The following is a 25,417-nucleotide window of genomic DNA, read 5'->3' as shown; positions in this document are numbered from 1 at the left end:
CTGGGTCAAGTCTAATAGTCATTTTCCAGGCATATGAAAACAGAAGTCACATAAGACTTCATGTCTGTATGTCTTAATCATTCCCCAAGGGATACAGGAAGCATCCCTTTCCCATTCTTGCCCCTGTGTCAGTATGGAGTTCTCTTGTTGATCAATGGTCCTCCATGGACAAATGTATAAACAACCTGATTCTCCACGTGTGGTCTCCACACTGCAGAGCAGCAGACATCTACATAACTTTAAGATCTCACTTATTTGTAGTGTGTCCATGAGGCCAGCAACAGAGTTTGGCACTATTAAGGAGCCTGACACATGGATTTTTTTTTTTTTTTTTTTTTTTTTGCTGAAGAAATGTACCAATATATTCTATAGAATAAGGCTCCACTAGAACTTAGTATCCAGAAGAGAACACTTTGCGGGAACATTCTCAGTGATCAATGAGGAGATTATCCCTTTTGTGGGTCACCCGTGGCCACTTGGTGTAGCCCCTGCTGTGGTGACATTTTTGCTTGTCTTTCCATACTTACATTCTTGGAATACATATGGGAATTAAGAACTGCTGGGAAAAAAGTGTTCTGCTCTAAGAAACCCTAATGTGTGAAAAATCTGCATTAATAAAACAAGTTAGGAAACAATTATTCCTTGAGTCTGGCTTCTGTTGCCTGTGCATTGATTTACAGGCTATTAATTACTTGAAAAAGAAATTAAAGGTAGGAGCTGTAGCATGGGATACCAAGGTACCACTCTCAATTAAAAACCGAAGAAAGAAATCATGGTATTTTAAGAAGCAGAAAGGTCTACTCCAATATGATCATTTCACAGAGGAGAAAACAGGTAAAGCTACCTTCACAGAGTCACACAGCTTTGCAGAGTGGGGCAGAGCCGCTTGTCTCCTTTTGGCATGTTGCTGATAAAACATCTCAGAGCTGGTGGCATTAATCAGAGTGAAGAGAAATTTTGATTTAACCCCACTTTTCAGGTACTTCTAAGATGCATTTCAAAGATGAAGAAGCATCTTTTGTGCTTTCTAACAGCCAAGGATCCTTAAGATTGAAAGTTAACTACGTGGAAGAGTAAAGACGGCACAGCCATCTCAGAGACCCAAGTGAAATAGACAAGTGAAAAAGATGGAGCTAGTACAGCGCTCCTGGTATTGCTTACTTTTCCACAAATTACTGCGAGGAGAGTTGAATATGCCTCACCCTCAGGCTAGTGACAGTTTGTGGAAGGCTGTGCAGCAACAGAAGACTTCCAGCTTCCACCTTGGATCCATGGTGAGCACGAGGGTGCCTGTCACTCCTGGCCCAGGCCTGGGTTTTCCAGGAACTTCCCTTACTGATGTTACACCGGAACATGGTTCTGGAAGTAGTCACAAAAAGATGTCCCACTGTCCCTGTCCAATGTGGAGGTTTCTGAAAACTCCACTCTGCTTTTAAAGTATTAGGGAGGAATGTAGCACTTGCAGCCCCGTGAGCTGGCTATCTGTGCACATCTAAAATAGAAAACTCTTTTCAAGCTGAGTGTAAACAGATCTCAAGGAGACTGGGACTCACCTCACCATGGCTGTGCAGAGACTAGAACCATCTAGAGATCCCTTGTCTCTTTCCTGCCCCCCGATTGCTTTGTGGAGACCCCCTTGGTGGCTTCTCCAGCTAAAGCCCTTCGCAGGAGAACTTAGGCAGATGTATCTCTGAAAGTGTATTGATTTGTAGAGACAGCTGTGGGCATGGAGGTTGGAGATGAGCTCTACTAACTCACATAATAGCAAAAATGGAAAGCATTTTGCTAAGCTTTTTTAGAACAGCTGCAAAATTTCTAAATTACATAATGCACTCTTTAAAACTTAAAATTCAGATATGATTACACACAATGAAGTGCATCCATCTTAAATGTACAGTTCAATGTGTTTTTGATGAATACACACACTACCATGCTTTTGAGGCTTATCTGTGTTTTTGTATGTATTAATAGTTTGTTCCTTTTTATTGGTAAGCAGTAGTGTGTTGAATGGCTATATCACGATTTGTTTGTCCTTTTCCCTTTTGAGGTACATTTCGGTTGTTTCCAGTTTTTTACTATTATAAATAAAGCAACTATCAACATTCCCATACAGGTCTCTTTGTGGATATATTTTCATTTCTTTTGGTTAAATAGCTAGGGGTAGAATTGCTGGATCATGAGTTAGGCATATGTTTACTTAACCTTATAGGAAGCTGCCAGACAATTTACAGAATGCACTCTTAATGAACCTGATTATCTATGGAGTGAATTCTTTGACATTGTTTGTTTCATGATTTGTTTTTGTCTTGAATTGCATTGATAGGATATGGGTACATATTCCTTGAAATATATCCTTAAGGGTAAGACCTTGATTAACTATACAATTATAGTTGTTCTTTAATGCTTCTGATTTGTTTATACAAACAGCTTGGAATCTAGAAGAATCATATTGGAAAGCTGGGATGATCTCTTTCATGAATTTCTCCCGTATTTTTCTTTCTTATCTACTTTAATATTTTATACATGCAAAAATATGTGTAACATATGTGTTAGTTATAAGGCATAATTATAAAATGGAAATCTGTAAATCTACCACCCCATCTGAGGATGAACATATTTCCAAGAACATTGCATGTGCCTTTGGGGTTCTCCCCACTTCCTCCCTGAAGTAACCAAGATCTGGATTTTGTGCTCTTTATGAATCCTCTTGCTAAGACAAAAACAAAAGCAAAACAAAACAAAACAAAAATATTTTATCATGTATTTGATGGTCTTGCTTTAAAATTTGCCTCATAGTTTTTGTTTTCCCTGCTTTTAAGAGCTTTATCAAAATGGTATTATGTGTATAGTTTTTCGGAACTTACATTTCTTTACTTAACATATTGTTTCAAAGATCTGCTCATGTTGTATGTGGCTGTAGTTTATTCACTCACTGTTGAATGACATTCCTTTCTGGGAATATATCACAATGTATTGTATTACTTGTCAACTGTCATTTGTGCTGTTTCTCATATTTTTCACTTGGTATATATTACATTTGGCGGGGGGGGGATCTGGTACATTTAGCACAGTAATTTGAGATATAACTCTTTTCAAGTAAACAGTTTTTATAAAGTGAAAATGAGCAACCAGTTTCAGTTCCAAAGTAAGGGAAATTTATAAGATACCTGGGGAAAATTGCATAAAACAAAATGTGTGATGCATTGGCAGTGCAGTTGTAAAGAAAATACTCCAATTAATGTTTTACTACCTGATTTTATTTCTAAGGTTGAAAAAATAAGCTTGACTTTGGTATGTAGAATGTAATAATTGAAGAAAATGCAAATCACCTTATTTGTCTGTGTAATCCAGGTAGAGCTGAAAGGCAACCTAAATTTTGATTTTTTTTCTAAATATTAAGCTATATGATAAAAAACACTTAACTTCACTGTCGAAAATAATTTAACCTTATTGACGTCCTAGCACTTTAGGAAAAAAAAACATTTAAAAAAATCACAAATGAAAGCTCACTTTGGTTAAAAAAAAAAACCCTACAATTTAAATAACTGTATGCATTTCTCTTTATTCCATATACCCCCTTATGTTCTCAGGGACAACTGAATGAACTTACTAATACTAAAATATATATTGTGTAGTATTTAAAGATCTTATATTAGCATCATTCTTTTAAAAAATCAGCTCTAAACTTTTGTCTTAATTTACAAGTATGTATTACAAAATTCTGAATATTAAATATAATGAAAATATAATATTGATATTCTTTTACATCTAATTGCAGAATGGATCTGTAGGCATTGAGACCAACCTCATATAGGGAATTGTCTGAAGAAATATTTAAAAATTAGTAGACCAAATTTTAATTATTCATATGGTAGTGCCTACTTTTAAAATGATACATGCTAAATTTAAATTTCTTTTAAAAGATTCAAATATATTTCTTTCTTTGCTAATGTCCAGGAATATCTAAAACTGGAACACTTTATTTAAAAATTCAGCTGAATTTCAGTTAAACAAAATAATCCCATATGAATGACTTTTTTAAGTAAAAAAAGATTTATTTCCCTTCTATCCAACTGACTCACTGAATTGAGCTAAAAATTTCCAAGGGGAAAAATGATCTAGGGAATAAATATAGGGGGAAAAGGGCTAGGTTTCCATTATAATAGCTTTTGACTTGTTTTCAGCTCTTAATTTAAAAAATTATTTACGAACGATGGGATGCATAATGTAACGCGGAAACCTTTTACAATTAGAGTAAAAAAAAGAAAACTACTTTCCTTTGGAACAGATCCCCTCTTACCAGACAGCCTGATTGTTTATGAGACTAACACTTCTACTCAATCTCGACATTCACAACTCTTTGTTAGCCATCTTCTTTTTACTTATTATTGACAGCAATTAGCCTGAGTCATGAAACCGGACCACATTAAAGGCGACATGTGGTCCAATCACTATTTTTAAAAGTCCACGTATTTCAAACTCCTCTCTCTAGCCATTGCTGGGCTGTTTCCCGCTTTGAGGACCTGGTCTCCGCAGCGTTATTCATTAGATGTCAGTCCTAGGGCAAGTCTCTCTTTGGGGAAACCTCTCCTTGGGCACATTCAAGAAAGCCACAGAGGAGACTGGACTGGTAGTTTCTAGTCACTTACAGAGCGAAGGAGGCAAGAGAGACGTGCCCGGGAGGACCCGAGGCAGGTGCGGGTGGGTTTCCGCAGTGACCACTCATTGTGCTTGTGTGAGGCGTGTTCGCCTGTCGCGAACCCAACCGGGAGACCCGTCTCGGCCCCGGTCCCCCCACCCCTTCCTCGGGGAACCCCTCGGACACACCCCCTAGCCTCGGGGCCCCCGGAGCCCCGCACCGTGCACGCGCCCTGGCCGCTCCCCTCAGCCGTCCACGTGGTGGAGCCAGGAGAAGCGCGAATCCGCGAGGATCTCTCTGGACCCGCCGCGGGTCTCGGAGGCTGGGCCAGCGCTACCCAACCCGGCCGGCCCCCAGTCCGGGCCCCCATATTTCCTCTCCCGGAGGGAGGGAGGCGACACTCCGCGGGCCAGCCCTCCCTGGCTCCTGCCGCGCCCCCTGGCGGCCGCCGCGGGGACGCGCGCTGGGCACGCGGGGCAGCCTGTCTGGGCTCCCCTTCCCCGGCTCCGGGCCCCAGCGGGCCGTCTCCCCTTGCTCCCGGGGCCGAGCCACACGAGCCGCGCCCTTCGCCCTAGCTGCCCGCGAGCCCTGGAACTGTGGGCTCCCCGATGGCGACGCCGTGGCTGCCCCAACCTTGCGCGATTGTGCCCACTTAGTAGCCTGGGGGTCTCCTTTCTCCCAGGTATGCCCCTCCCGCCACGTTCGAGCTTTCCAGCAGGCTGCGAAAAAATGCCGCATGCACGCACTTATTTATTTCTTTTGCAACAGCTGCAAGAAACAATGAAGCTTTTCAAGAACTGGGGAAACGCGTTTTCCAGCCTTGCTGTTGTTGTTTTCAATGAACCTCTTGGGCCCCGCACTCCCCGCCCGCCCCCACCCCCCACCCCAGCCCCTCCTCCCCTCCCCTCCCCTGCTAGCTCCTCCGCTGTGCCCGGACAGGCGCCGGAGGCATTGTTTTTGGAGTCTTGCGGGAGGGGAGGGCGCGTGCAGGGTGGCCGGCGCAGTGCGGGTGGGGGCGAGAGCGTGTGGGCGCGCGCGCGTGTGCCCGCGCGGGCAGGGGGCGGGGGCGGTGCTTCGCAGCTTCGCATCCCACGCCCGGGCTCCGCTCCGCACTGCCCTGAGATCCCAGGCTCCGGCTCTTGGCGCGCGCCGGCCTGGGCCGGGCCCTCCGCGCGCCGCGGCTGCGGCTGTGGCCGCTCCAGTGTGCGCGCGGGCGGGTTGCGCGCGGGCAAGTGTGCGCGGCCCCGAGAGCGCGCGCGCGCGAGCCCCCAGTGTGTGGCAGCGGCGGCGGCAGCGGCGCGGCGAGGCTGAGGCTCTTGTTTACCAGCATTAACTCTGCTGAGCGGAAAAAAAAAAAAAAAAAAAAAAGGAAAAACACCCGAGGAGGAGCGAGCGCACCAGGCGAACTCGAGAGGCGAGCGAGAGAGAGGGACGCCGCCAGCGAGCCTGCCCCCGGCGCGCCCGTGCCTGGAGGTTGCAGACCCTCGGCCCCGCTCCCCGGGCCCTCCACGCCCCTCCCGCGCGAGGGGAGCTCCACGGCGCGCCGCGCGCCTCGGCTTTGACCTTCAGCGAGCCGGGGCCCCCGCGCGGAGCCGGCGGCGGCGGCGGCGGCGGCGGGCGGGGGCCGGCGCGGGCCGGGCGGCGGCGGCGCGGAGCCCGGGCGGCGCGGCGGGAGTGCTGAGCGCGGCGCGGTCGGCCCGCCGCTTTGTGTGTGTCCTGGATTTGGGAAGGAGCTCGCGGCGGCGGCGGCGGCGGAGCTGAGGGAGGAGGCGGCGGCGAGCGGAGCCCGGAGGAGGAGGAGGAGGGGGAGCCGCTCATTCATTTTTACTCCGTATTTCTGCCCCCGGTCGGCCTCGCCCGCGACCCGGACTTCGGGGCAATCTTGCGAACTGCGTCGCGCCCTCCCGCCGCGGAGGCTCGGGCGTCGGACAGCCTCCTCCTCTGTCTGGGGTCGGTTTTGTCCTTCCTCGCCGAGACGGATTTGGGCTTTGCCCCCTTTCTTTGCAGTTTTTCCTCCCTCCTGTCTCTTTGGGTTTGAAAATGGAGGCCGACGACGCCGACAGCCCGCCCCGGCGCGCATCGGGTTCCCGACTCCGCCGAGTCCTCGGCCGCGGCGGCCGGCGCTGAGGGGCCGCCCAGCGCCGCCGCCCGCCCCGTCCGCGCAGCCCCGCGGACCCCCGGCCGGCGCCGCCTTTGGAATATTGTTGCCTTCGCCCTTGTTTTTGGAGGGGGGGGCGAAGACTGAGTTTGAGACTTTTTCTTTTCCTTCCCACCCCCCCCTTTTTTTTGAGAAAGGGGAATTTCGTCCCAAAAGGAATGAAGTCTGGCTCCGGAGGAGGGTCCCCGACCTCGCTGTGGGGGCTCCTGTTTTTCTCCGCCGCGCTCTCGCTCTGGCCGACGAGTGGAGAAAGTGAGTATGTGCCCGCCGCCCGCGGCCACTGCGGGAACTTTTCCTCTGAGGGGCTGCGCCCTGTTTGCGAAACACGAGTTGCCACCGTCGCAGCTGTCGGGCTCCCGGTCTCGGGAGCCGCGGGGCGGGGCGCCGAGGGGCTCGGCCGGAAGGCCGGAGGGGCCCCGGGGCCCAGGCTCGTTAGTTTGGAGCCCCGCGGGCCCCAGCTCAGTGCATCCCCACGTGGGAAGGGCCTCGGTGGCTTTCTCTTTCGCTGTCCCTAGAGCCCTGCCCCGGGGGTCGGCTGTCTCCGCAGCGCTCACTCCCGGGCGGCCCGCGGGCTCCAGCAGGGAAGTTCGCGCCCGGCTTCCCGCACCACGCGCCCCTCCCGGTGCGCGGGGCCGCGCACCGCGCAGGCGGCGGTGACAGCTCGCGCGGCCACCTCGCGGCTGGGGCAAACTCGGTGACCGGTGGCGGGAGCGGGCAGCCTGCTGGCCTTTGGGGGTGCAAGGTGCCCTGGAGGAGGTGCCTGGCGGGGAGGCTTCGCAGCCCCAGGATGGGTTTCCAAACATTCCAGCGCGGCCTTCTGTGGCCCAACGCGCTTTGTCCCTTGGGCTCTTTGGGTTCCTGGCCTTCCATGTCGCTTTCGCCGGACCCGCGGTGGGTCGCCAGTCCCCGGCTTCCCGGGGCTGCTCAGTGCTGCTTGGGGGTGCGGGGAGCGTTCCCGCCTAGGCCCCCCACCCCCCTCCATGAAGCCCCTGGAAAAGTGAGAGGTCGGGGGCCCTGCGTCAGTTGGGCTGTTCCGGGGAGCGCGTCCGGACCCCCAGTTCAGAGGGTGCTGGGAGCTTCTCCCAGTTTCTACCGGCGGGTGGACGCTCTCCTCCTCCTGGCAGGGCTAGGGGTGGTAGGGCAGCATCCGAGTGCGGGAGTGGGTGTGTGGTCGGAGCCGACTTGCATTTCCATACACGTGCTCGCAACGCGGGGCTGTAGCTGCAGCCACACGGCCGCTCCGGGACACCGAGACGCCGGGCCCTGGCGAGAGGTGTCGTGCGTCGTCGTTTAAGGGGCGCCAAGATCTGCGGCGGCGGGGGTGCGGAGGAGGGTGTTTTGTTTTGCTAGCGCGCAACCTTGGGCTGGGTTTCGTGGCCAGAGTTTTGTTGCACTCCCTCCCCCGCTGCCCCGCACTTCCTTTGTACATAGTTAATAAGCAATATCGCTCCACACGCTGTCGCCTGCAATCTGATAGCTTTTGTTTTGGTAGTGTCGGGTAGGGGTAGGGAAGTGCGGGGAGGGAGGGAGTGAGAACTTAGGGCCCCGCGGTGTGTGGAGGGAGGAAAGTAGGGAGTCCTGTTCTTCTCAAAACATTAAAGTGAGGCTTACTGATACATTCGCGATGGCAGGGTAACTTGAACAGGATTAAAGTTTAAATGCAGCCACAGAACTGGGGCTAGGAACGACGAGGGCGTGTTGGTGAGTAATGCTTGCCGAGGGTATGCAGGTGGTGCCAATTAACTTTGAAAAATCAGGACGGAGCCTCGAAGAGTGAGGGGGGAATCGGGAGGCAGCGGGGGCTGTCTGTCCCCATCATAGGGGCAGTTCGGAAAGGCTGTTCCTGTAAACAAACCCTTCTTAAACGTTTTGTAAGAAATGAGTCCATGATGGAGTAAGAGCAGATTTTTATAGAATTAGCGTGTTTACTTCATGGAGTAAGACTCTTATTGAGTCCGGACCTTCTACAAGTCTCAACTCTCCTGTTCTTTGTTTTCTAAACTTTCCTCTGGCTGGATTGGGCGAAGGGCTTTCGGCTCCCTTCTAAGGCTCGCAGATGGTGTTTGGGGGGACAGAGGAGGGTTTCTAGCCTTTAAAAGCTAAATATAGCTTAGGAGACACAGGAGAGTTAATCCATTTTACTACAGCATGTGGTTGAACTGTGTCGTGTTTCTAGTTTTATTGTTTAATGTTAGTAAGTTCTGAAGTTCACAACAGCAGGAATGGCCTTGCTTCTCCCATGCAGACTCCGGCATTTTAAAATAGGATATCAAAAAAAAAAAAAATAGGATATCATGTTTGGAGTTCTTCGTGAAAAATATCTTTGTGAAAGGTGGTTTTTTTCCCTGAGAAAACAGGAGGGGTAGGGGCATTTTAACATACTTTTATAGTCCTAGATGCCAAAGCTTTGCTCAAGGGTCCCTTGAAAATGGTTGGTTTCTGAAAACTTGATGGATGGTCAGAAAGCACCCCAATCCTCATTATGGTTTGTTGAAGTTCAAACTCACTACCTGCCCCTCCCTACCTACAGCTTGGAAGTTTTCAGGAGTAAATGATATGCTCAGGGTCAGCGTGTGTTCAGTCCTTAGTCCAAAAGGTGCCAGAATGCTTACTTCTGATAGAAGTAAACCACTGAGTCCTATCAGAGACCAACATTCTTTTGACTGTCTAGTATAATATAATAAAGACTGGGGTGCTGTTGATTAATATTGTGTTGGCCTGTTTAGGGATTAGTGTTTTCTCTCAGAGTGTGATAGCAGTAGGGATGATTTTTTAAATCTTTAACTTAGAAAATCAAGAAGTTTCGAAGCAGATGAAGTCATACAGAATTTTGTATCAATGTACTGTGAGCAGTGCATCTGAAGAAGGGAGGTTTGGGAGTTAGGAGTGATAGCCAAATAATATGATGCTTTTTTATGTAAAAAAAAGTCAATGTGCACTTTAAATGTATTGTGGCCATCTCATTAAAAAGATGTGTCATCTTTCTGCCCCAGGCACAGTCATATCTTATTGTCAGGGAAATGTAGGTATGTGAAAAGTTGGTGTTAAAAGAAGTTGCTGTTTTATTACCGGGAGAAGAATCCAGAATAAGAAGTTTGGAAAGAACCTAAATAGCAAATTATAGTTTAGCCTCTCTAGAGGGAAATAGCAAGTAAACGGTACTTTTGCGGAGGGGTGGGGCGTGGGTTGGAAGTTTAAAAGGGTATATGTTTGATTTGTCAGAAGGATTAGAAAAATCCAACGTTAAGAAATATGCTAAGGTTGACTGGAAGAACATTAAAAACATGCTAAGTGAAAGAAGTCAGTCACAAAAGACCACGTATTGTATGATTCCATTTATATGAAGTCCAGAATAAGCAAATCCATAGAGACAGAAAGTAGATTAGTGGTTGCATAGGGCTGGGGGAGGAGGGGGTGGGGAGTGGCTGCTAATGGATGCAGGGTTTCTTTTTGGGGTGATGAAAATATTCTAAAATTAGTTTGTGGCGATGGTTGCACAACCTTCTGAAAATACTAAAAACCATTGAATTGTACACTTTAAATGAGTGATTTTTATGCTATGTGAATTATATCCCAAATGTAATATGGGATTTTTTTTTAAAGAAATATGCTAAGGTTGAAAAGAATGCGTTGTGTTACTCTGAACATAGAATCTAGATTAAAATTATTAAGTAAATTTGTCCAGCAGGTTGATGTCTTTTTTTAATTTATGGAGTTTTTCAGATCCATGAACTACAAACTGATCGCTGAAGCTCTTAACAGCAGAGATTCAGTGCCATAGGAGAAAAAGACAGACAGGAAAAAAGAATCTTGGTTACACATAGCTCACATTAAGGATTAAGGGGTTGGGTTAAAAAAACGCAAGTGCTAGTAGTGAAAGTCCGATTTGTGACAGTAAAATCCTTAACTGAATCTGAAACGATGTTGATCTTTCCAAGATGAGAGTTTAGGAGCCGAGTCTGGATGGCATTTTCTATTCCAGTTTTCTTACATATGTTTTCGAACAAGAAAGAATGTAATGTTTAAGATGATAAGGAATTTCCACTGTCTTTTTTTGATATCCCATATTAACCAACCTGGTAGTAAAAACTGAGGAAGAACTGTTCATTTTAATGCAGTGGGCTTTCTTTTTCTTCTTTGTTGCTTGTTTTATTTCTTAAATAGCTCCAGAATCTGAGCAGGAAAGAGAATCTTTGTAGGATACAGCAGCTTTTTCAGGAATACAGTGATTATTTTATTTTTTAATTAAAATTTCTTATTGAACAAAAGATTAAAAAACATAGCCAAAGGCATTTTTGTTTTCAAACTGTTCTGTCTTTATCCAGATTTACCTTGGCCTTTTAATAGGAAAAGACCGGAAATTCAATTGTTGTTTATATTTGTTTTTGGTCTTCATCTGAGGCTCAGTTTACTAATAAAAATGTTTCCTGTTCTTCTTATTGTTGCAAGATCAGGGCAGTAATGAATATCAACTGTATCGTTTTCACTTGTTGCCTTAGAGTTTTGCCAAGGAGAGCCCTCCAGGGACAGTAGCTTCCTTTTAAATCTGGTTTCATTTGTTTTGTAAGAATGAGCTGTAAGAAGCAACTGAATTCAGCCAGCACTTATTGAGCACCTGCTGTATGGAAGCTGGATCCTTTGTTAAGTGATGTCCCAGCCTGCACAGAAAGAGAACTTCACTTTTGTCCTTGGGGCATTTTTGTATAATCGTGCATGAAACAAAGTTTCTGGAAAATTCAGATCTTTTTCAGACTCAGCACAGGGTACACAGTTCTCAAATAACATTTTAAAGGCCCTTTAAAAACATTTCTGTAGACTTAAGACAGGAAGCAAATCACTGTTGTTGATATTCTGAAGGCCTGTGCAGCACCGCTTGCCTTATTAATACCTTCCCTCCTATTGCATTGTTGCTGGCAGGCTGTGGCATCCATGAGACAGTCACCCATCTCGATCAGCTGCACTGCCTTCTTTATAACATTGGTTATGACAATTGTGATTAAAAATGGACAGTGTCGTAGTTACCATTTGCCAAAACTTTAGTAGGAGTTACAGGTGTTGTACATGAATGTTTCACAGCACGTTTTGAGTTGTAAGGAAGATGGGACTTACTTGGTTTACATTTTTTGGATTTACACATTGCTTAGTTAGCTTTCTGGAAATCTTTAGAGAACTTTCATAATTGTAAGGCCTTATTTAATTTAAAATACTTGACTGCTTTTAAAAGTGTGAGGGGCTAAGAAAGAGATTGAGGAGGCAATTAAATCTTGAAATGTTTTTTAATTGTAAAATGTCCAAGCCATGTTTCTCTCTGGGTTGTGATTTTTTTCGATTTGTTTTCAAAACTCACTTAAAAATCAACCCTCGTTCATAGAAGAGGTATTTGTGCCCACAGGCCAACTTGCTTTGAACTGCTGTTCTTAGCCAACTTATGACAGGTGCTATCTGAGTCCAAGAGATGCATGCCTCTCAATTGTACTAAATATATAATAGTTGCACACGTGCTTGGGATATAGTTTCTTGATTTCTCTGTCTGAGATGTTCCAAAGGAAAATTGTGAACACTTTAAAGACAAGTTGAATTATGAATGAAGCACTCTGACTTCTCCTTGAAAATGGTGTTTGGCATCCGATTATCAAGAGGAACTTTTCCAGTTATTTGTAAAGAAATGATTTGGCTTAAACTAAGGTGGCAGGGGGGTGGGGTGGGTGGGTGGAGTGGGGAACAACAGTCCCAATGTTTTTGCACATTGAGACTTGTTGACATTTGGGGAGGATTTTCAGTATTTGGAAAGATTAAAACTTTGAAATAAGTACCACCCTTATACCAACCCCCAAAGATCTGGAAAGAACTGATTTCTTCTGAGGAAGGGGCATACATTTTGTGTAAAACGGTTGGTAAACAGAAGATCTTTAAAAACAAGTTAGGTTGTTATCTCAATAGATGCACATTCCCTGGGCATGGTGAAGTTCGTTTCTTTTGATAAATTGTTTTGGTTATATTCGACTCAAAATATTAAGTGTCTTTGATTTCGAGACTTTTGAAGTTTGAAGACTAAATTGTTTTCTATTTTTTTCGCATTTTTAAATCATCAGTTTTACTCATGTTGTAAAATCCCAAATAATATGTTTAGAAGACTTCTCTACTTTTTCCACTTATGCCAGCTTCACTTAGGGCTTATGAAATTGATTAATTTCAAAATCTGAAGGAAATATTGATATTTCTTTACTTGAATTAAATGGTTTTTTCTCTTTCCTCTTTTCCTCAATAAATACATGTTGAGTACTTATTGGACTCAATTTTTTAAGTTTAAAAATTTGTTCTGATATCATAAACTATTCTACATATGATTTTAAATATATGAGTCAAAACATAGAAGTTACTTGCTATGTTTGTTTAAAACACTAAAACAAACTAGTAAATGAGGCTTTCATTTTTCTTTCTTTTTTCTGCCCTGGACTAGAAGAATTTTTAAACTTATAGGTTGCTATTCAGGTTTTACTGGAACACAGCAGAAAGTTTCTTTTATGATGAGGGATGAATGCCTATGATTGTAATAACTTTTACCGTGTATTGTTGCTACTATTTGTGATGGGGAAAGGTAGGTAGGGATGCAGGGACTGCCTTTATTCTCATATTGGTCCTCTCCTTGGTTAGTACTGGTGATGGCTACTTGGTCAGTTGCTGGGGATGCGTCCATGGAGCTGAGTGTCCCATGTATGATTGCTGATGGTTTCTTATTTGAAATAGATTGGAGGCTAGCCACATAGGGAAAATGTGCATGCATAAGACAGGTACCACCAAGTGCTGCAGAGATAGCTATACCTGCTTTAAATTGTTCACATTGTGATAGTCTGGAAGCCTTAAAAATTTGTTTTTTAATTTAAGCATTTATATTTTAAAGACTTGAGGAAGTATTCTATTCCTAGTCCAGAAAGTTCTTGGGGGAGGGAGGTTTGAAAGTTTATTTTTTATATCACTCCTTAGCCTCTTAGTTCCCTTAACAAGACAAGCATCTACTTTAGTAATAGTTATATAATAAAAAATGCCACTTGTTCAGAATTGTGTGTGTGTATTTCCATCCATTCATCCGAGTTCTGACAGTTTCAAGTACATTATTGTTGCTGTTTTGTATACTTTTGTATGGCTACTTTTTTTTTTTTTAAACCTATCACGAGCTTTCTTTAAACTGGCTTCGGAATTATTTGTCAGGTTGGTAATTCAGGTGTATGCATACTGCTTCCTAAATTACTCTTGACGTGAGAGAACAAATATATGTTGACAGTCTTAAAGCATAAATGTTTTATAGAGCAGAACTTTAAAATTTTCCTTAGATGTTTTGGATGCCTACTTTCAGCTTATCCTCTCATATAAAATACAGTCAGTGGTTTGTCTCTATAAAATTGATTATTGGAAATACATGTTAGACTAAGTACCAATTTGAGTTAGGCGAATTTTAGTTAATAACACTTTAAGGGAGAAAAGTCTGATGATGATTAGGGAGAGATGAGTTTATAACAATTTTTCTGAAATTGGACGCATACTAGTGACCTTTAATAACCTCCTGGAGAAAAGTAGTAAGCATAGAAAGAAAGCCCAGGTGAGAGGTCCATGAGCTACCTTCCTCTATCAGCTGGCAATAGTTTTAAGTCATCAGCTATTAATTATATTTAGGTTGCAAAACCCTCAGCAGTTGTGCTCAGATTATCAGTGCCATCCTGTGTTTATTCTCCCCACCTAATTTTCTGGGGTCTCACAGTAGTGGGGTAATACCTACCAATAGCTCACAGACTCCGAATTTGAAAGAGGAACACAGATTGTCATGAAAACAAACGAACAAAGAGACCAGCGACAGAGGAAGATCTGCTGTTCAGCTTCTGTAGTTCTGTTGTCTGATTTCTGTGGATAATGAGTTCATGGCACATGTGAGGTCACAGCATGGTATAGTTTAATCACAGGAAATTCTTTTGTATTGCTGCTTTACTTTGTCGAGCGATATATTTGGGATTTTCTGTCTAACATTACCTCAGTAAGAATTTCAACAACAAATGTTGGATCAGGATGGAATTCCTAGTTAAATTTCAGTTCATCAGCCCTTTTCTGGGGAGACTCATTCATTGACTGTTTCCTTTCTACCTCACTGAGTCGCTTGAAATTGTTCAGATTTGTGCATTTCTGGCTCCACCCTGGTCCAGTCCAGACCTGCATGGACTCTTAGAGGAGATGCTTGGTTGGCCTCTGGGCCGGGCACTCTGACTCCTGCACCCTCCCTCTGCTTTGATGGACTTGCCAGCCCCAGATACTCAGCATGTGCCGCATCATGGTCCAGGAATCAGGTCCAAGGGCCCCCATCTTGGGCTGTAATCCGTCCTACTGAGACTTTGCTGTAGGGATCCCGTGTGAATTCCCAGCACTCTCCAGCAATGGGCTCTAGCTGTGCGGTAAGTAAGCCCATTCCTGTCTCCATAGTTTTGCTCCTGCTGTGTTCATGGCTTGGCATGTTTTTCCTCTTTACTGCTCCCTGTCCCCTCCCCCCTCCAAACTGAATAGTGGAAAGTGCTACTCTAGAGCACAGCAAGGTCACCTGGTTCTAGTTTCTCCTTCGCTGCCAATTAGTTCCCAGGCCCTGAACAAGTTAACTTTTCTGAGTCTCAACAGAAATGTAGAGACTTGAAATAATTGGGGGAGAGTTTTCTCCTTTTCTCATTAAACAAAATAAAACCATCTTCTAATATATTTAGAAAATTAAGGTCAGAAAAATTGGGGGAAGAGGAATATTTTTTCATTTAAAAAAATCTCTAGGTTTCAGATCTGTGAAATAGGGACAATACTGTAACTGTCTAAAGATGGGACACTAAGTCAGTTAATTCCTGTCCCTCAAATACCTTCCTGTGGTTATAGTACATCTGAGATGCCATCCTTTAATTTCTAACTCAGATTCCTTCTCCTTCCTGAAGCTTTTCTTGATTACCCTCATTTCTATAGACCTGACTTCCCCCTTATTCCTTTTGATGTCATACCCCCTGCTGTGCCGGTAAACAGTGATTTGTTTTGTCTGGTACCTGAGCTGTTGTCATTTTATGAGGCTGTAGAGAGCAGGGCAGCCAAAGGGCTTGGGTTTGAATCTCAGCTGCTCAATAGCTAAGGTCTCAAGCAAATTGTTTAATCTTCCTGTGCCTCAGTTCCCTCATCTGCAATACTATAGTTTATTTTTAAATTAATTTATTTATTTTTGGCTGCGTTGGGTCTTCGTTGCTGCGTGCGGGCTTCTCACTGTGGTGGCTTCTCTTGTGGCGGAGCACGGGCTCTAGGCACATGGGCTTCAGTAGTTGTGGCTTGCACGCTCTAGAGCACAGGCTCAGTAGTTGTGGCACACAAGCCCAGTTGCTCCACGGCATGTGGGATCCTCCTGGACCAGGGATCGAACCCGTGTCCCCTGTACTGGCAGGCAGATTCTCAACCACTGCACCACCAGGGAAGCCCTGTAATATTATAATTTTAATAGAACCTATTCCAGACATTTATTCATAAAAACGAAGTGAACTGATACATAAGTGCTTACTTAGAACAGAGGCTGGCATATACTGAGCCCTCAGACTTTAGCTTGCTACTGCTCATGACATGACATCCTTGAACAGAGATGTTATTTGGGTAGTGCTAGAAATATAGGACGCACTTGACATTTGACTGCCATTGTCAGAGCCTGGCACATAGTAGGTGCTCAATAAATGTTCTGTAATAAAGCTTTGTTTTGCTAAGGTGCGTATTAACAGGATTGCAATTTGCTTGTTAAACACAGTTGTGTGATTTTACCTTTTTTCAGTAAACAGTGGCCAGTGCCTGCAGTGCAGCATCCATTTCAGAGATCTGTTTATTATGCTTTCTCTCTTAATTCTTTCATTTGTCAATTTTTGCTGGTGCCCAAGAAGTGTCCAGTGTGCACTTTGCCCACCTCACTAATGCATAGGCGCCATCTAGTGGCCAGAAAGGAAATTTAGCCTCTTGGGTCCTGAATTAACAGTGCCCTATGGATGAAGATAGCAATTACCCCACTGCCCTTCTTAGATTTTGCTGTTTGGCTTGGTTCCTGGGAATCTGGTTTGCAGGAAAATGTGGAGACTGCAGGCTTCTGTAGGAACCGTTGGGATATGGTTTTGAATTAAGATTGTTCTACTGCAACAGTGAGCTAGCATGAGAGAATTAGGGTCTTCCTAAGTGATGTAAGCAACTTTGGCAAAGTTGTTATATCTAGTGTGCCTTTTACAATTTGGGATTTAAGATGTTTTTACAGGACTTTAGAAAATGACAACTTCTAAAATACTTCTTTTGAGGTTAGAGATTTAAAAAACCTATTGATTCATTTTTAAAAATAAGGAAGATTTACTTCCCATTGTTCTACTTAAAATATGTGGTAAAACTTTAATTATTATTCTTAAATGTGTGCCCTTGGGCAGTTTTTATGTAGTTCAGGTGTTTACCAGCCAGAAATCCTAATAGAGAATAGTAACAAACACTGTTATTGCTGGCGTTGGGTCTCACATTGGTTGTATTTTGTTAGATATTTTTCTATATTTGGCTTCATACTTCTTGGGTATTTTCAGAATCCACTTTCTCACTTCCTTAGTTGAGGCTACACTAAGTTAATGTATAGGTAGCTCTTCAGTTTTACATTTTGAAAGTTTTAGACTGGTCTCTCCGTGATTGCTTTTTATTATTCTTAATTTGGAAGTCATTGGTTTGGCTGTCTGATAGAGGACTGCAACCTGCCATCATCTAAGACATTTTGAACAGCAGCTCCGGCTGTTTCTGAAACAGGCTGTACCCATTCAAGCCTCTCTGCCTTGGCAGGTGGGAGCCTCTCTGCTTGGAACAACTATATTACCAATTTGCCCTCTGGCAAACTCTTTTCAGAATTAGCTACAGTTCCCCCTCTCTGGTGGCCTTGATCCTGCATGCTGGATGGCCTCACAGCTCTCTCCTTATACCCCTATTAGTGCATCACCCCCAAATTGTTTTATCCCACTGGTCGGGGAAGGGAATGGTACCTTGGTCATCCTTGAATTCCCAGGACGCAGCCCAGTACCTGGCACACAGGAAGACCTCAAGAAACAGAAGACTTCTTAAAGGGACAAACTCCGTCCCTCTCCCCACCCCCCCATTCACTTTGAAGCACTCTTTACAACACTATTTACAACAAATTTATTTTCATCTTGTCATGATCACTCTGCCAGGTGAAACATTTTATCAGGCCAGTTACTACTACATAGAACTTGAAAGCAATCTTTAAAATCATTGTTTCATCAGGCTTTTTGTACACCGAGGTGAATAAAAATCTTAGAACCCCTGGAAAGGTCACTTGTGATTCTAGCCCTGTGTCAAGGCTGCCTCATCCCTCTGGAGGGAAGCCTTGTTCCAGAAGTTCCCTATAGGTAGGGTTTAATGCATCACTCATCAGCACCAATTGTGTCCGTGGCAGGCTTCAAACTATGTGGAGCTGGGCTCCTGATTGGAGGCAAGCAGTCGGGCTGGGCTCTGCTGTGTGGTGTGCCTGGCTTGGCCTGATGCAGGGGAGCAGGGGGGAGCCTCAGGGGGTCCGGTGGGCACTGCCTCCTCTGCAGCTGCTGACCACTCACACTCTTCCCTCTGAATGACAGGGACCCTCTAGGCTGTTTCTTATGGCTTTTCTAGTCCTCAGATCCTGAGACAATGTAGAGAGAGATGGAGTTCTTAGGAAGGTCTAGTTGGAAGCAGCAGCATCACTGTGAGCAGACATTTGCTTCTGTTTCTTGCATTGTTTTCTTGCTGAGGCCAGTAGACTTTTGCAGTGGATCCTGGCAGGGACAGTAGCTAATCTTAAAGACCTCTGTCACTTAAGTGCTCCCTCTTCTTTAGGGCTCTGGATAAGGCCTTTGACGGCCTCATCGTAGGGCCATTGGAGGTGAAGCTTGCTCCTTGCACACCTCCCCTCCCCCGGAAGTTTACTTGTCTAGGATGGTGTGACGAGGACTCCTGAACATAATTAACACCTAAGAGATTATCGTTAAAAGCGTCATACCCCTGAGGAGACTCGTAAGATGGGATATTTCTTATAGAAAAATGTAAACATAATCATTTGAACCTGGCACATTAATTTCAAGCACAGATTGTAAGAGAGTTTTGTAAAATCTCCATGCGAATGTTGAACAGAGTGGATGTGAACTCACCAGGACAAGCCAGCACAGTGCCTGCCTTTCATCTGTCCTTGTTGTGGGGCTGTCTACGCGCAGCGCTGCCTGCCTTTGAAGCCCCCTGTCCCCGCACGTACCCCTCTACCTCCCTTTCTCAGGTGTAGGCAGGTATTGGAGCAGGAGCTCCAGGCCTCAGTGTCCCCATCTGTAGTTTGGGATGATGCGAGGATTAGCAATACTGTATCTCAGGTGCTCAGCAGAACCAGCTTGTAGAAAGCATCCAACAGATGCATGTTTTTGTCTGTCTTTTCTCCACATGCTGTGGTGGCCCTGCCGGCCTTTCCCCAGGGCTCCAGGCCCCGGCCTTCCCCACATGCTAACCACTGGAGGATTGACCTCCTTTCCTATATCTACAGTGAAGTTTTGAACTCATGAAGTGTGTGGGCTGCAGGGGTGGGGACGCCGAGCTGCTGAAGAGCACGAGAGGCTGTAGGGGGACGTCTGACTTCAGTGCTCCTTGAATGTATTGGCTCTCAGGGTCCCAGGGGCAATGCTCCTGGTGGGGCAGGGCCCGTGGAGGTGGGGAGGGCAGGACAGCCAAGCGCTCTGGGAGGGGACTCAGCCTTTTGAGCATCAGCGTGTTCCCTGGGAGACAGTGTGCAAGGGAGGCCTCTCTGGCCTCTTGATGGGGTCTCTGGCATGAACCAGCGAAGGTGTAGGTGAGGGAGGCCCAGGAGGAGGCGGCTCCCACAGCAGAGCCCTTCAGAAACAGCTGCCCTGGACTTTAGAAGTGCACACACACATACACCTCATCTTTGTTGGGGGCATCAGGGGTACCTGGTAAGGGTGAGGACCAAGCTGAAACTGGGGGAGCCAACACGGCCTCCAGACTTACTCCTCTCCTCTAAAAATAAAAGTGAAACCTCTTCAGGTGAGCTTGTGCGTTCATTGCCGTATGCTGCTTTCCAGCTTTCCAAGGGAACGCAGTCGAGCGATGACCCTGGTTCCCCTCCGAGCTAGGTCGTGGGCCCGGCTGGCCGTGGCCTTGGCCTGCCGCGATTGGGGTGGGCAGGGCCTGGCCCCCTACAGTGCTGGCAGACCTCGCAGGGCCGTTTCCAGGCCTCACCGCACCACCCGGAGCAGTGAGGAATGATTTGTTTGAAAGGGGATGCCAGCTCTGTGTCCAGGTCTGGGCTTTGCTACTGGTGCTTTTTAACGCGTATTGATTTATGCTTTTAACTCGACCAGGCACGTTGTAGTTCTCCTGAGAAGCAGTTGCTGGTCCTTAGCTGGGGGTTGGTGCTGGAAGATTCCTGCTGCCTGTTCTGCAGCTGTTTTCACTGGACAAATAACCTTAAAAACACGCCAGTTTCAGAGGCTTCCTGAAGGGCCTGGGGACTCTGGTGCTACTTTCCTGCTATCAGCATAGTGAATTCTGAATTTTAAATCCCTTTTCACCTGTTGGAGCAAGCAGAGCCTAAGCGTCTCAGAGTGTCCGTTTTCCTCAGTTGGAAAGCAGGCCTTTTGCTGTGCCACAGACTGCTTTTCTCCCCGGTCATGTTTGATGGTCCAGATTCCCTTTAGAGATTTGAGTTAGAGCCTGGAGTCTCTCAAAATGAGAAGTCTACTGATGGGCTGTTCCTGGGACACCTTGTTTTCCTTCTCTGCCCCAGTTTTCTCATCTGTAAAATGGGAGTTGATAATGGCACCCATTTCAGAGGACAAGACTAAGTATTTCATGAGCAAATACGCATACATTCTTTTGAATGTATGACATTCCTGTCATCTGCACTAGGGGTTAGCTCTTCTTATTTTTGCTAAGGATGGAGGAAATACACATGAAAAGTTGTCTATTTCCTTAAAAAATAATCGGTACCCTCCTGGTGTGTATGGATGCTGATGTACTGCTTTTAGCATTTGCCTTCTCTGACCTTTACATTAAGACTTGAGCTTCATTTTACTTAGAGGAGTTTCACGAGTGCTTGGTCCAGCCTTCGTCTTTGGGGATGGAAGACACTTCCCTCCCTTCTGTTCCTCTCTCTTCCTGTTATCCCTTCTGCCTCCGGGGAAGGGTGTGAAACATTCTCCTCCAGGAGAGGCAGTTATTTGAATCCCAAGAAAGCCCAGGTGTCAGCGCTACAGGACAGAAATGAGTCATTCCCACAATAGTGTGAAGCGTGTACAGCCCTGCACTCTCTTCCTTCCTCAGGAATAGCTCAGGTAATTAGGGGTCAGGCAGCCTTCTGGGGAAGAAGCAGATCTGCGTGAGAAATGAGGGTGGGAGTCATAGCCCCTGCCCAAATTTAGGACACAGGATCTGAAACACATGAATCTACTTATCCAGAAAAACTAATTAAAATATTTAAAATTGAGAGTGTGGAAAAATTGAGAACCTGTGGCCCTTGTAGGTCAAGGGCTGTTTGCAGGAATGGGAGTCCCAGAGCCTGGGTCCCCGGCTGCCAGAGAAGGTCTCAGCGAGGGGGTGGGAAGCCAGCCACAGAAATGGTGCCTGGTTAGTAAATGCTTTACTGGAGAGCTTCCCCTAGGACAGAGAGAAGGAATTGCCCTCTTGCTCTGCTCTCTTGGGTTGAACGGGGTCTCTGCTTACCAGAATGGGGATCCAGGTTTAGTCCTGCTTCAAGAGCTTGTTAGGTGGGCTTGGGTGGTCTCACTAGGGGGCCATCACCTTTGGTGGTGTTTCTAAGAGACATGTGTCTTGAATCCAAACCACTTACTCAACCAACTTGATGAAACAACTCACAGTAAGAGATGGTGCTTTTCTTAGGGGGAGGAGTTAATTCCTTTGGTTTAAAACTTATTCCTTGAAGCCAATAAGCACATGAAAAGATGCTCCACATCACTAGTCATTAGGGAAATGCAGATCAAAATGACAATGAGATACCAGTTCACACCCATGAGGATGGCAATCACCAAAAAATTGAAAACAACAACTGTTGGCAAGGATGTGAAGAAATTGTAGCCCTTGTGCATTGCTGGTGGGAAAGTAAATTGTGCAGTCACTGTGGAAAAGTGTGGTGGTCCCTTGAAAAATTAAACATAGAACTGCAGTCTGATCCAGCAGTCCTATGTTAGTATATACCCAAAAGAATCGACAGCAGGGAGTCATAGATATTTTGCACCTATGTTCATAGCAGCAAATAATTGTTTGCAATAGCCAAAAGGTAGAAGCAACCCAAGTGTCCATCAATGGATGAATGGTTAAACAAAATGTGACCCATACAAGCAATGAAATATTATGCAGCCTCAAAAAGGAAAGAGGTTCTGACACATGCTGCAACAGGGATGAACCTTGAGGACATCATGTTAAGTGAAATAAGCCAGACACAAATGAACAAATACCATATGATTCCACTTATATGAGGTACCTAGAGCTGTCACATTTATAGTGACAGAAAGTAGAATGGTGGGTACCAGGGACTGGGGGAGGGGGGAGGATGGGGAGTTAGTGTCTGATGGGTTTGGAGGTTCAGTTTCTCCAGATGGAAAGTGTTCTGTGGATGGATGGTGGCGATGGTTGTGCAACAGCGTGAATGTGTTTAATGACACTGAACTGTGCACTTAAATATGGATAAAGTGGTACTTTTTTAAAATTTTATTTTTTGTGGTACGCGGGCCTCTCACTGCTGTGGCCTCTCCTGTTGCGGAGCACAGGCTCCGGACGCGCAGGCTCAGCGGCCATGCCGCTCCGTGGCATGTGGGATCCTCCCGGACCGGGGCACGAACCCGTGTCCCCTGCATTGGCAGGCAGACTCTCAACCACTGCGCCACCAGGGAAGCCCAAGTGGTACATTTTATGTTGTGTTTATTTTACCACAATTTCAAAAAATCTTATTTCTTGATTGGTTCAACTGTGAGTATATGCCATGTGGGAGAGTGGGGGAGACAAACTGAAGAAGGCCAACCCCTGCCTGTGGTGGCCACGGTGGAGAAGGCAAGCCAAGGGTGTCACAGGTGCCATGGGAGCACAGCGGAGGGTGTGTGAGGTCAAGGGAGGCCTCACCAGCAAATGTAGATTTGAGCTGAGTCACCAGGGATGGGTTCGTTTTCCATAATGAGAGTGTCACAGATCATGTTTTCCTTTCAGGGAAAGCAAGTCAGGAGTCAGACTCTCATGCCATTGACTCACAAATGAAATTTATTACTAATCAGCCATGTGACGTGTAATTGCTTTTTCATTTTCTTATTTTTCCAGACGAGAGATTTGTTTAGATATTTGGTTTCCTCACTGATTAGACTGGAAGTTTTTCATTTGCTTTGACAACTCAATTTCTTCCTGCACACTGTCTCCCCCACGGCATAGGGAGCCCTGAAGGAAAGGGCTTGACTTCTGCAAGCAAGAATGGGAGCATATCCGAAGTAGAAAAGAGCCAGTGCCTTCCTGTACAGAAGAGAAAATGGAGGCCCCAAGGGGTGTGTTGCTTGAGGGCACAGGGCATGTGCTGCATGTCCAAGGCCAGGCCCGCCTGCCCACCATTCCAGCAGATGCTCTCTGGGCCTGGTTCTTTGTCCTAAGTTGTCACCCTCTAGTTTAACCAGGAGTCAGGGCTCAGGCCTGGACCTACTGGATTCCAACAAGACCGGGAGGTAGGCAAGCCTGTTTGGCGGTGAAAGGACTTTTCTCCACCCTGCTCAGTTCAGCAGTCTCTAGGTGTGGGCCCTGTGGGAGGAATCTCACTGCTGGCAGCTTAGCCGGGTTTGGAAGTTGGACTGGTATTTTCCCTGCATCTTGGAAGCAAGCCCGAGGGACCACTCTTGTCTTCCCCTGGGCAGGAGGTATTGTCACGTGACAAGAGGGTGGTGCACCCCTTTCCCTAGTTGGTGATGTGCTCTTATGGAGCTGGAGGGATGTCTGCATTGGCTCAGGCTTTTATGACAAATTACCATAGACTGGGGGGTTAAACAACAGACATTTTATTTCCCACAGTTTTGGAGGCTGGAAGTCCAACATCAAGGTGCTGGCAGATCGAGTGTCTGATGAGGGCCTACTTACTGGTTTGCAGATGGCCGTCTTCACGTGGTATCTTCATGTGGTGGAGAGAGAGGGAGGGAGAGAGCGCATGCTCTGGTTTCTTCTTTTAAGGACACTCATCCCACCAAGGGGCCCCACCCTCATGACCTCGTTAAACCTAATGACCCTCAAGGCCCCACATCCTAATACCACCCCACTGGGGGTTAGGGCTTCAGCATATGAATTTTCAGGGGACACAAACATGCATCCCATAATGATGGAATAATATATATATTACATTATATTATTATAATATAATACATATATATATTTGTTCTTGGCCAGTTTTGAGAGTTGGTTACAGGTTAGGTTTGAAAAACTAAGTGAAATTCAGTACCTGAAAGTATATACTTTCAAGATGGCACTAAGCACATTTGCCTTCTGATGCTCTGGCCAAATGCTTAAAATGTATAGTTTGTCTTCTGGGCACCTGATTGCTTCTCTTAAAGTGAATGCTTCTTGAGAGGAACACGGTTATTGGGAAATCTCCCATGACCCCATTTCTGCCATTTTTGGACAAAGAAGTTGCTGCCTTTAAACTCTGCAGTAGCTCCTGGGGGGAATTGTACTCCAGGACAGCTTAACTTTGAGTTTTTGAAAGCTGGGTTCCTTGGTGAGCACTCATCTTTCAAATGCATGGAATGCAGTTCAGAGGCACTCATCTTAACTTCCTCAGGGTCTATTTTGTAAACCTGACTCCAGCATGGTGGGGAGGGGTTGATGCGGGCTGTGCTGAGGACAGTCCTGCCTCTGGCCCACTTGGGAGCCTGAGCGGTACTTCCTCTCAGCACATCCAGAAGGCTGGATGACTGGGGAGGTGACTGTTAATTGTTTATAAGCATGAACTGTTTACAAGTCATACTTGCTGTTTTCAATCTGACATTGCTATTATGTTGTTTTGTTTCTGTTCACAGCTGAGTTTTAAGCTGGGTAGGATTTAAGGATGAGTCACTCCCATGACGGTAAAATCAGTATCCATCAAGCCTTCCCATCACCGTCCCGTTAATCCTGTGAGCAGTTTAGAGATGGATGAGACCGTCTTAAGACTTCTGCTAGGAGGATCCCCTGCGTGCGGGTTGCTGCCTGCGGGTTGGGCTTCCTTAGGACTCGGTTAGCCCGTTTAATTTGCTGATCTGAAACCTGCAAGAGACATTTACCATGCTTCTTGGATCCTCCGCTGCCTGAACATGGGGCGTGCTTAAGTGAAGGGGATAGAAGCCCATGTGAGGTTTTCTCCCCCGTCCCGAACTCCACCCTGACTGGTTTGAATGTTCAGTGAGCGTGTGCCAGTTACTTGTGGGGAATTTATGATCCTTGTCTTGCCTCCCTGGGCTCCTAATTGAAGGCCGATTTGCCACCTTTTTCTTGTCTCGATCAGAAAGTTGCCCTGAGGGTCATGTGTGCCTGGCAGCTGTGGATTCTTATGG

At 45.9% G+C, this 25,417-nt stretch overlaps 1 protein-coding gene across 4 annotated transcripts in view; it reads left to right on the top strand.

Annotated features, from left to right (window-relative positions):
* Positions 1-5,821: 5,821 nt before the first annotated feature.
* Positions 5,822-25,417, top strand: part of IGF1R (insulin like growth factor 1 receptor) — a 310,074-nt gene continuing 290,478 nt past the window's right edge. For 2 of the 4 annotated variants that reach the window (XR_016392019.1, XM_089906879.1), the window contains exon 1: positions 6,276-7,049. Coding sequence is in view for 3 of the 4 variants with exons in the window: in XM_089906879.1 (XP_089763005.1) it covers positions 6,956-7,049 (94 nt within the window). In the remaining variant the exon portion in view is untranslated. Of the gene's footprint in view, positions 6,113-6,275; positions 7,050-25,417 lie in introns of those variants that run through there. The other 2 variants (XM_089906878.1, XM_022598914.2) reach the window with 2 other exon arrangements.

The sequence above is a fragment of the Delphinapterus leucas genome, chromosome 2 (genome assembly GCF_059928025.1).
Source record: "Delphinapterus leucas isolate spDelLeu-1000000601 "Yukka" chromosome 2, BTC_Dleu_Yukka2, whole genome shotgun sequence".
Taxonomy (NCBI): Eukaryota; Metazoa; Chordata; class Mammalia; order Artiodactyla; family Monodontidae; genus Delphinapterus; species Delphinapterus leucas.
This window is presented reverse-complemented; position numbering and strand designations above follow the sequence as displayed.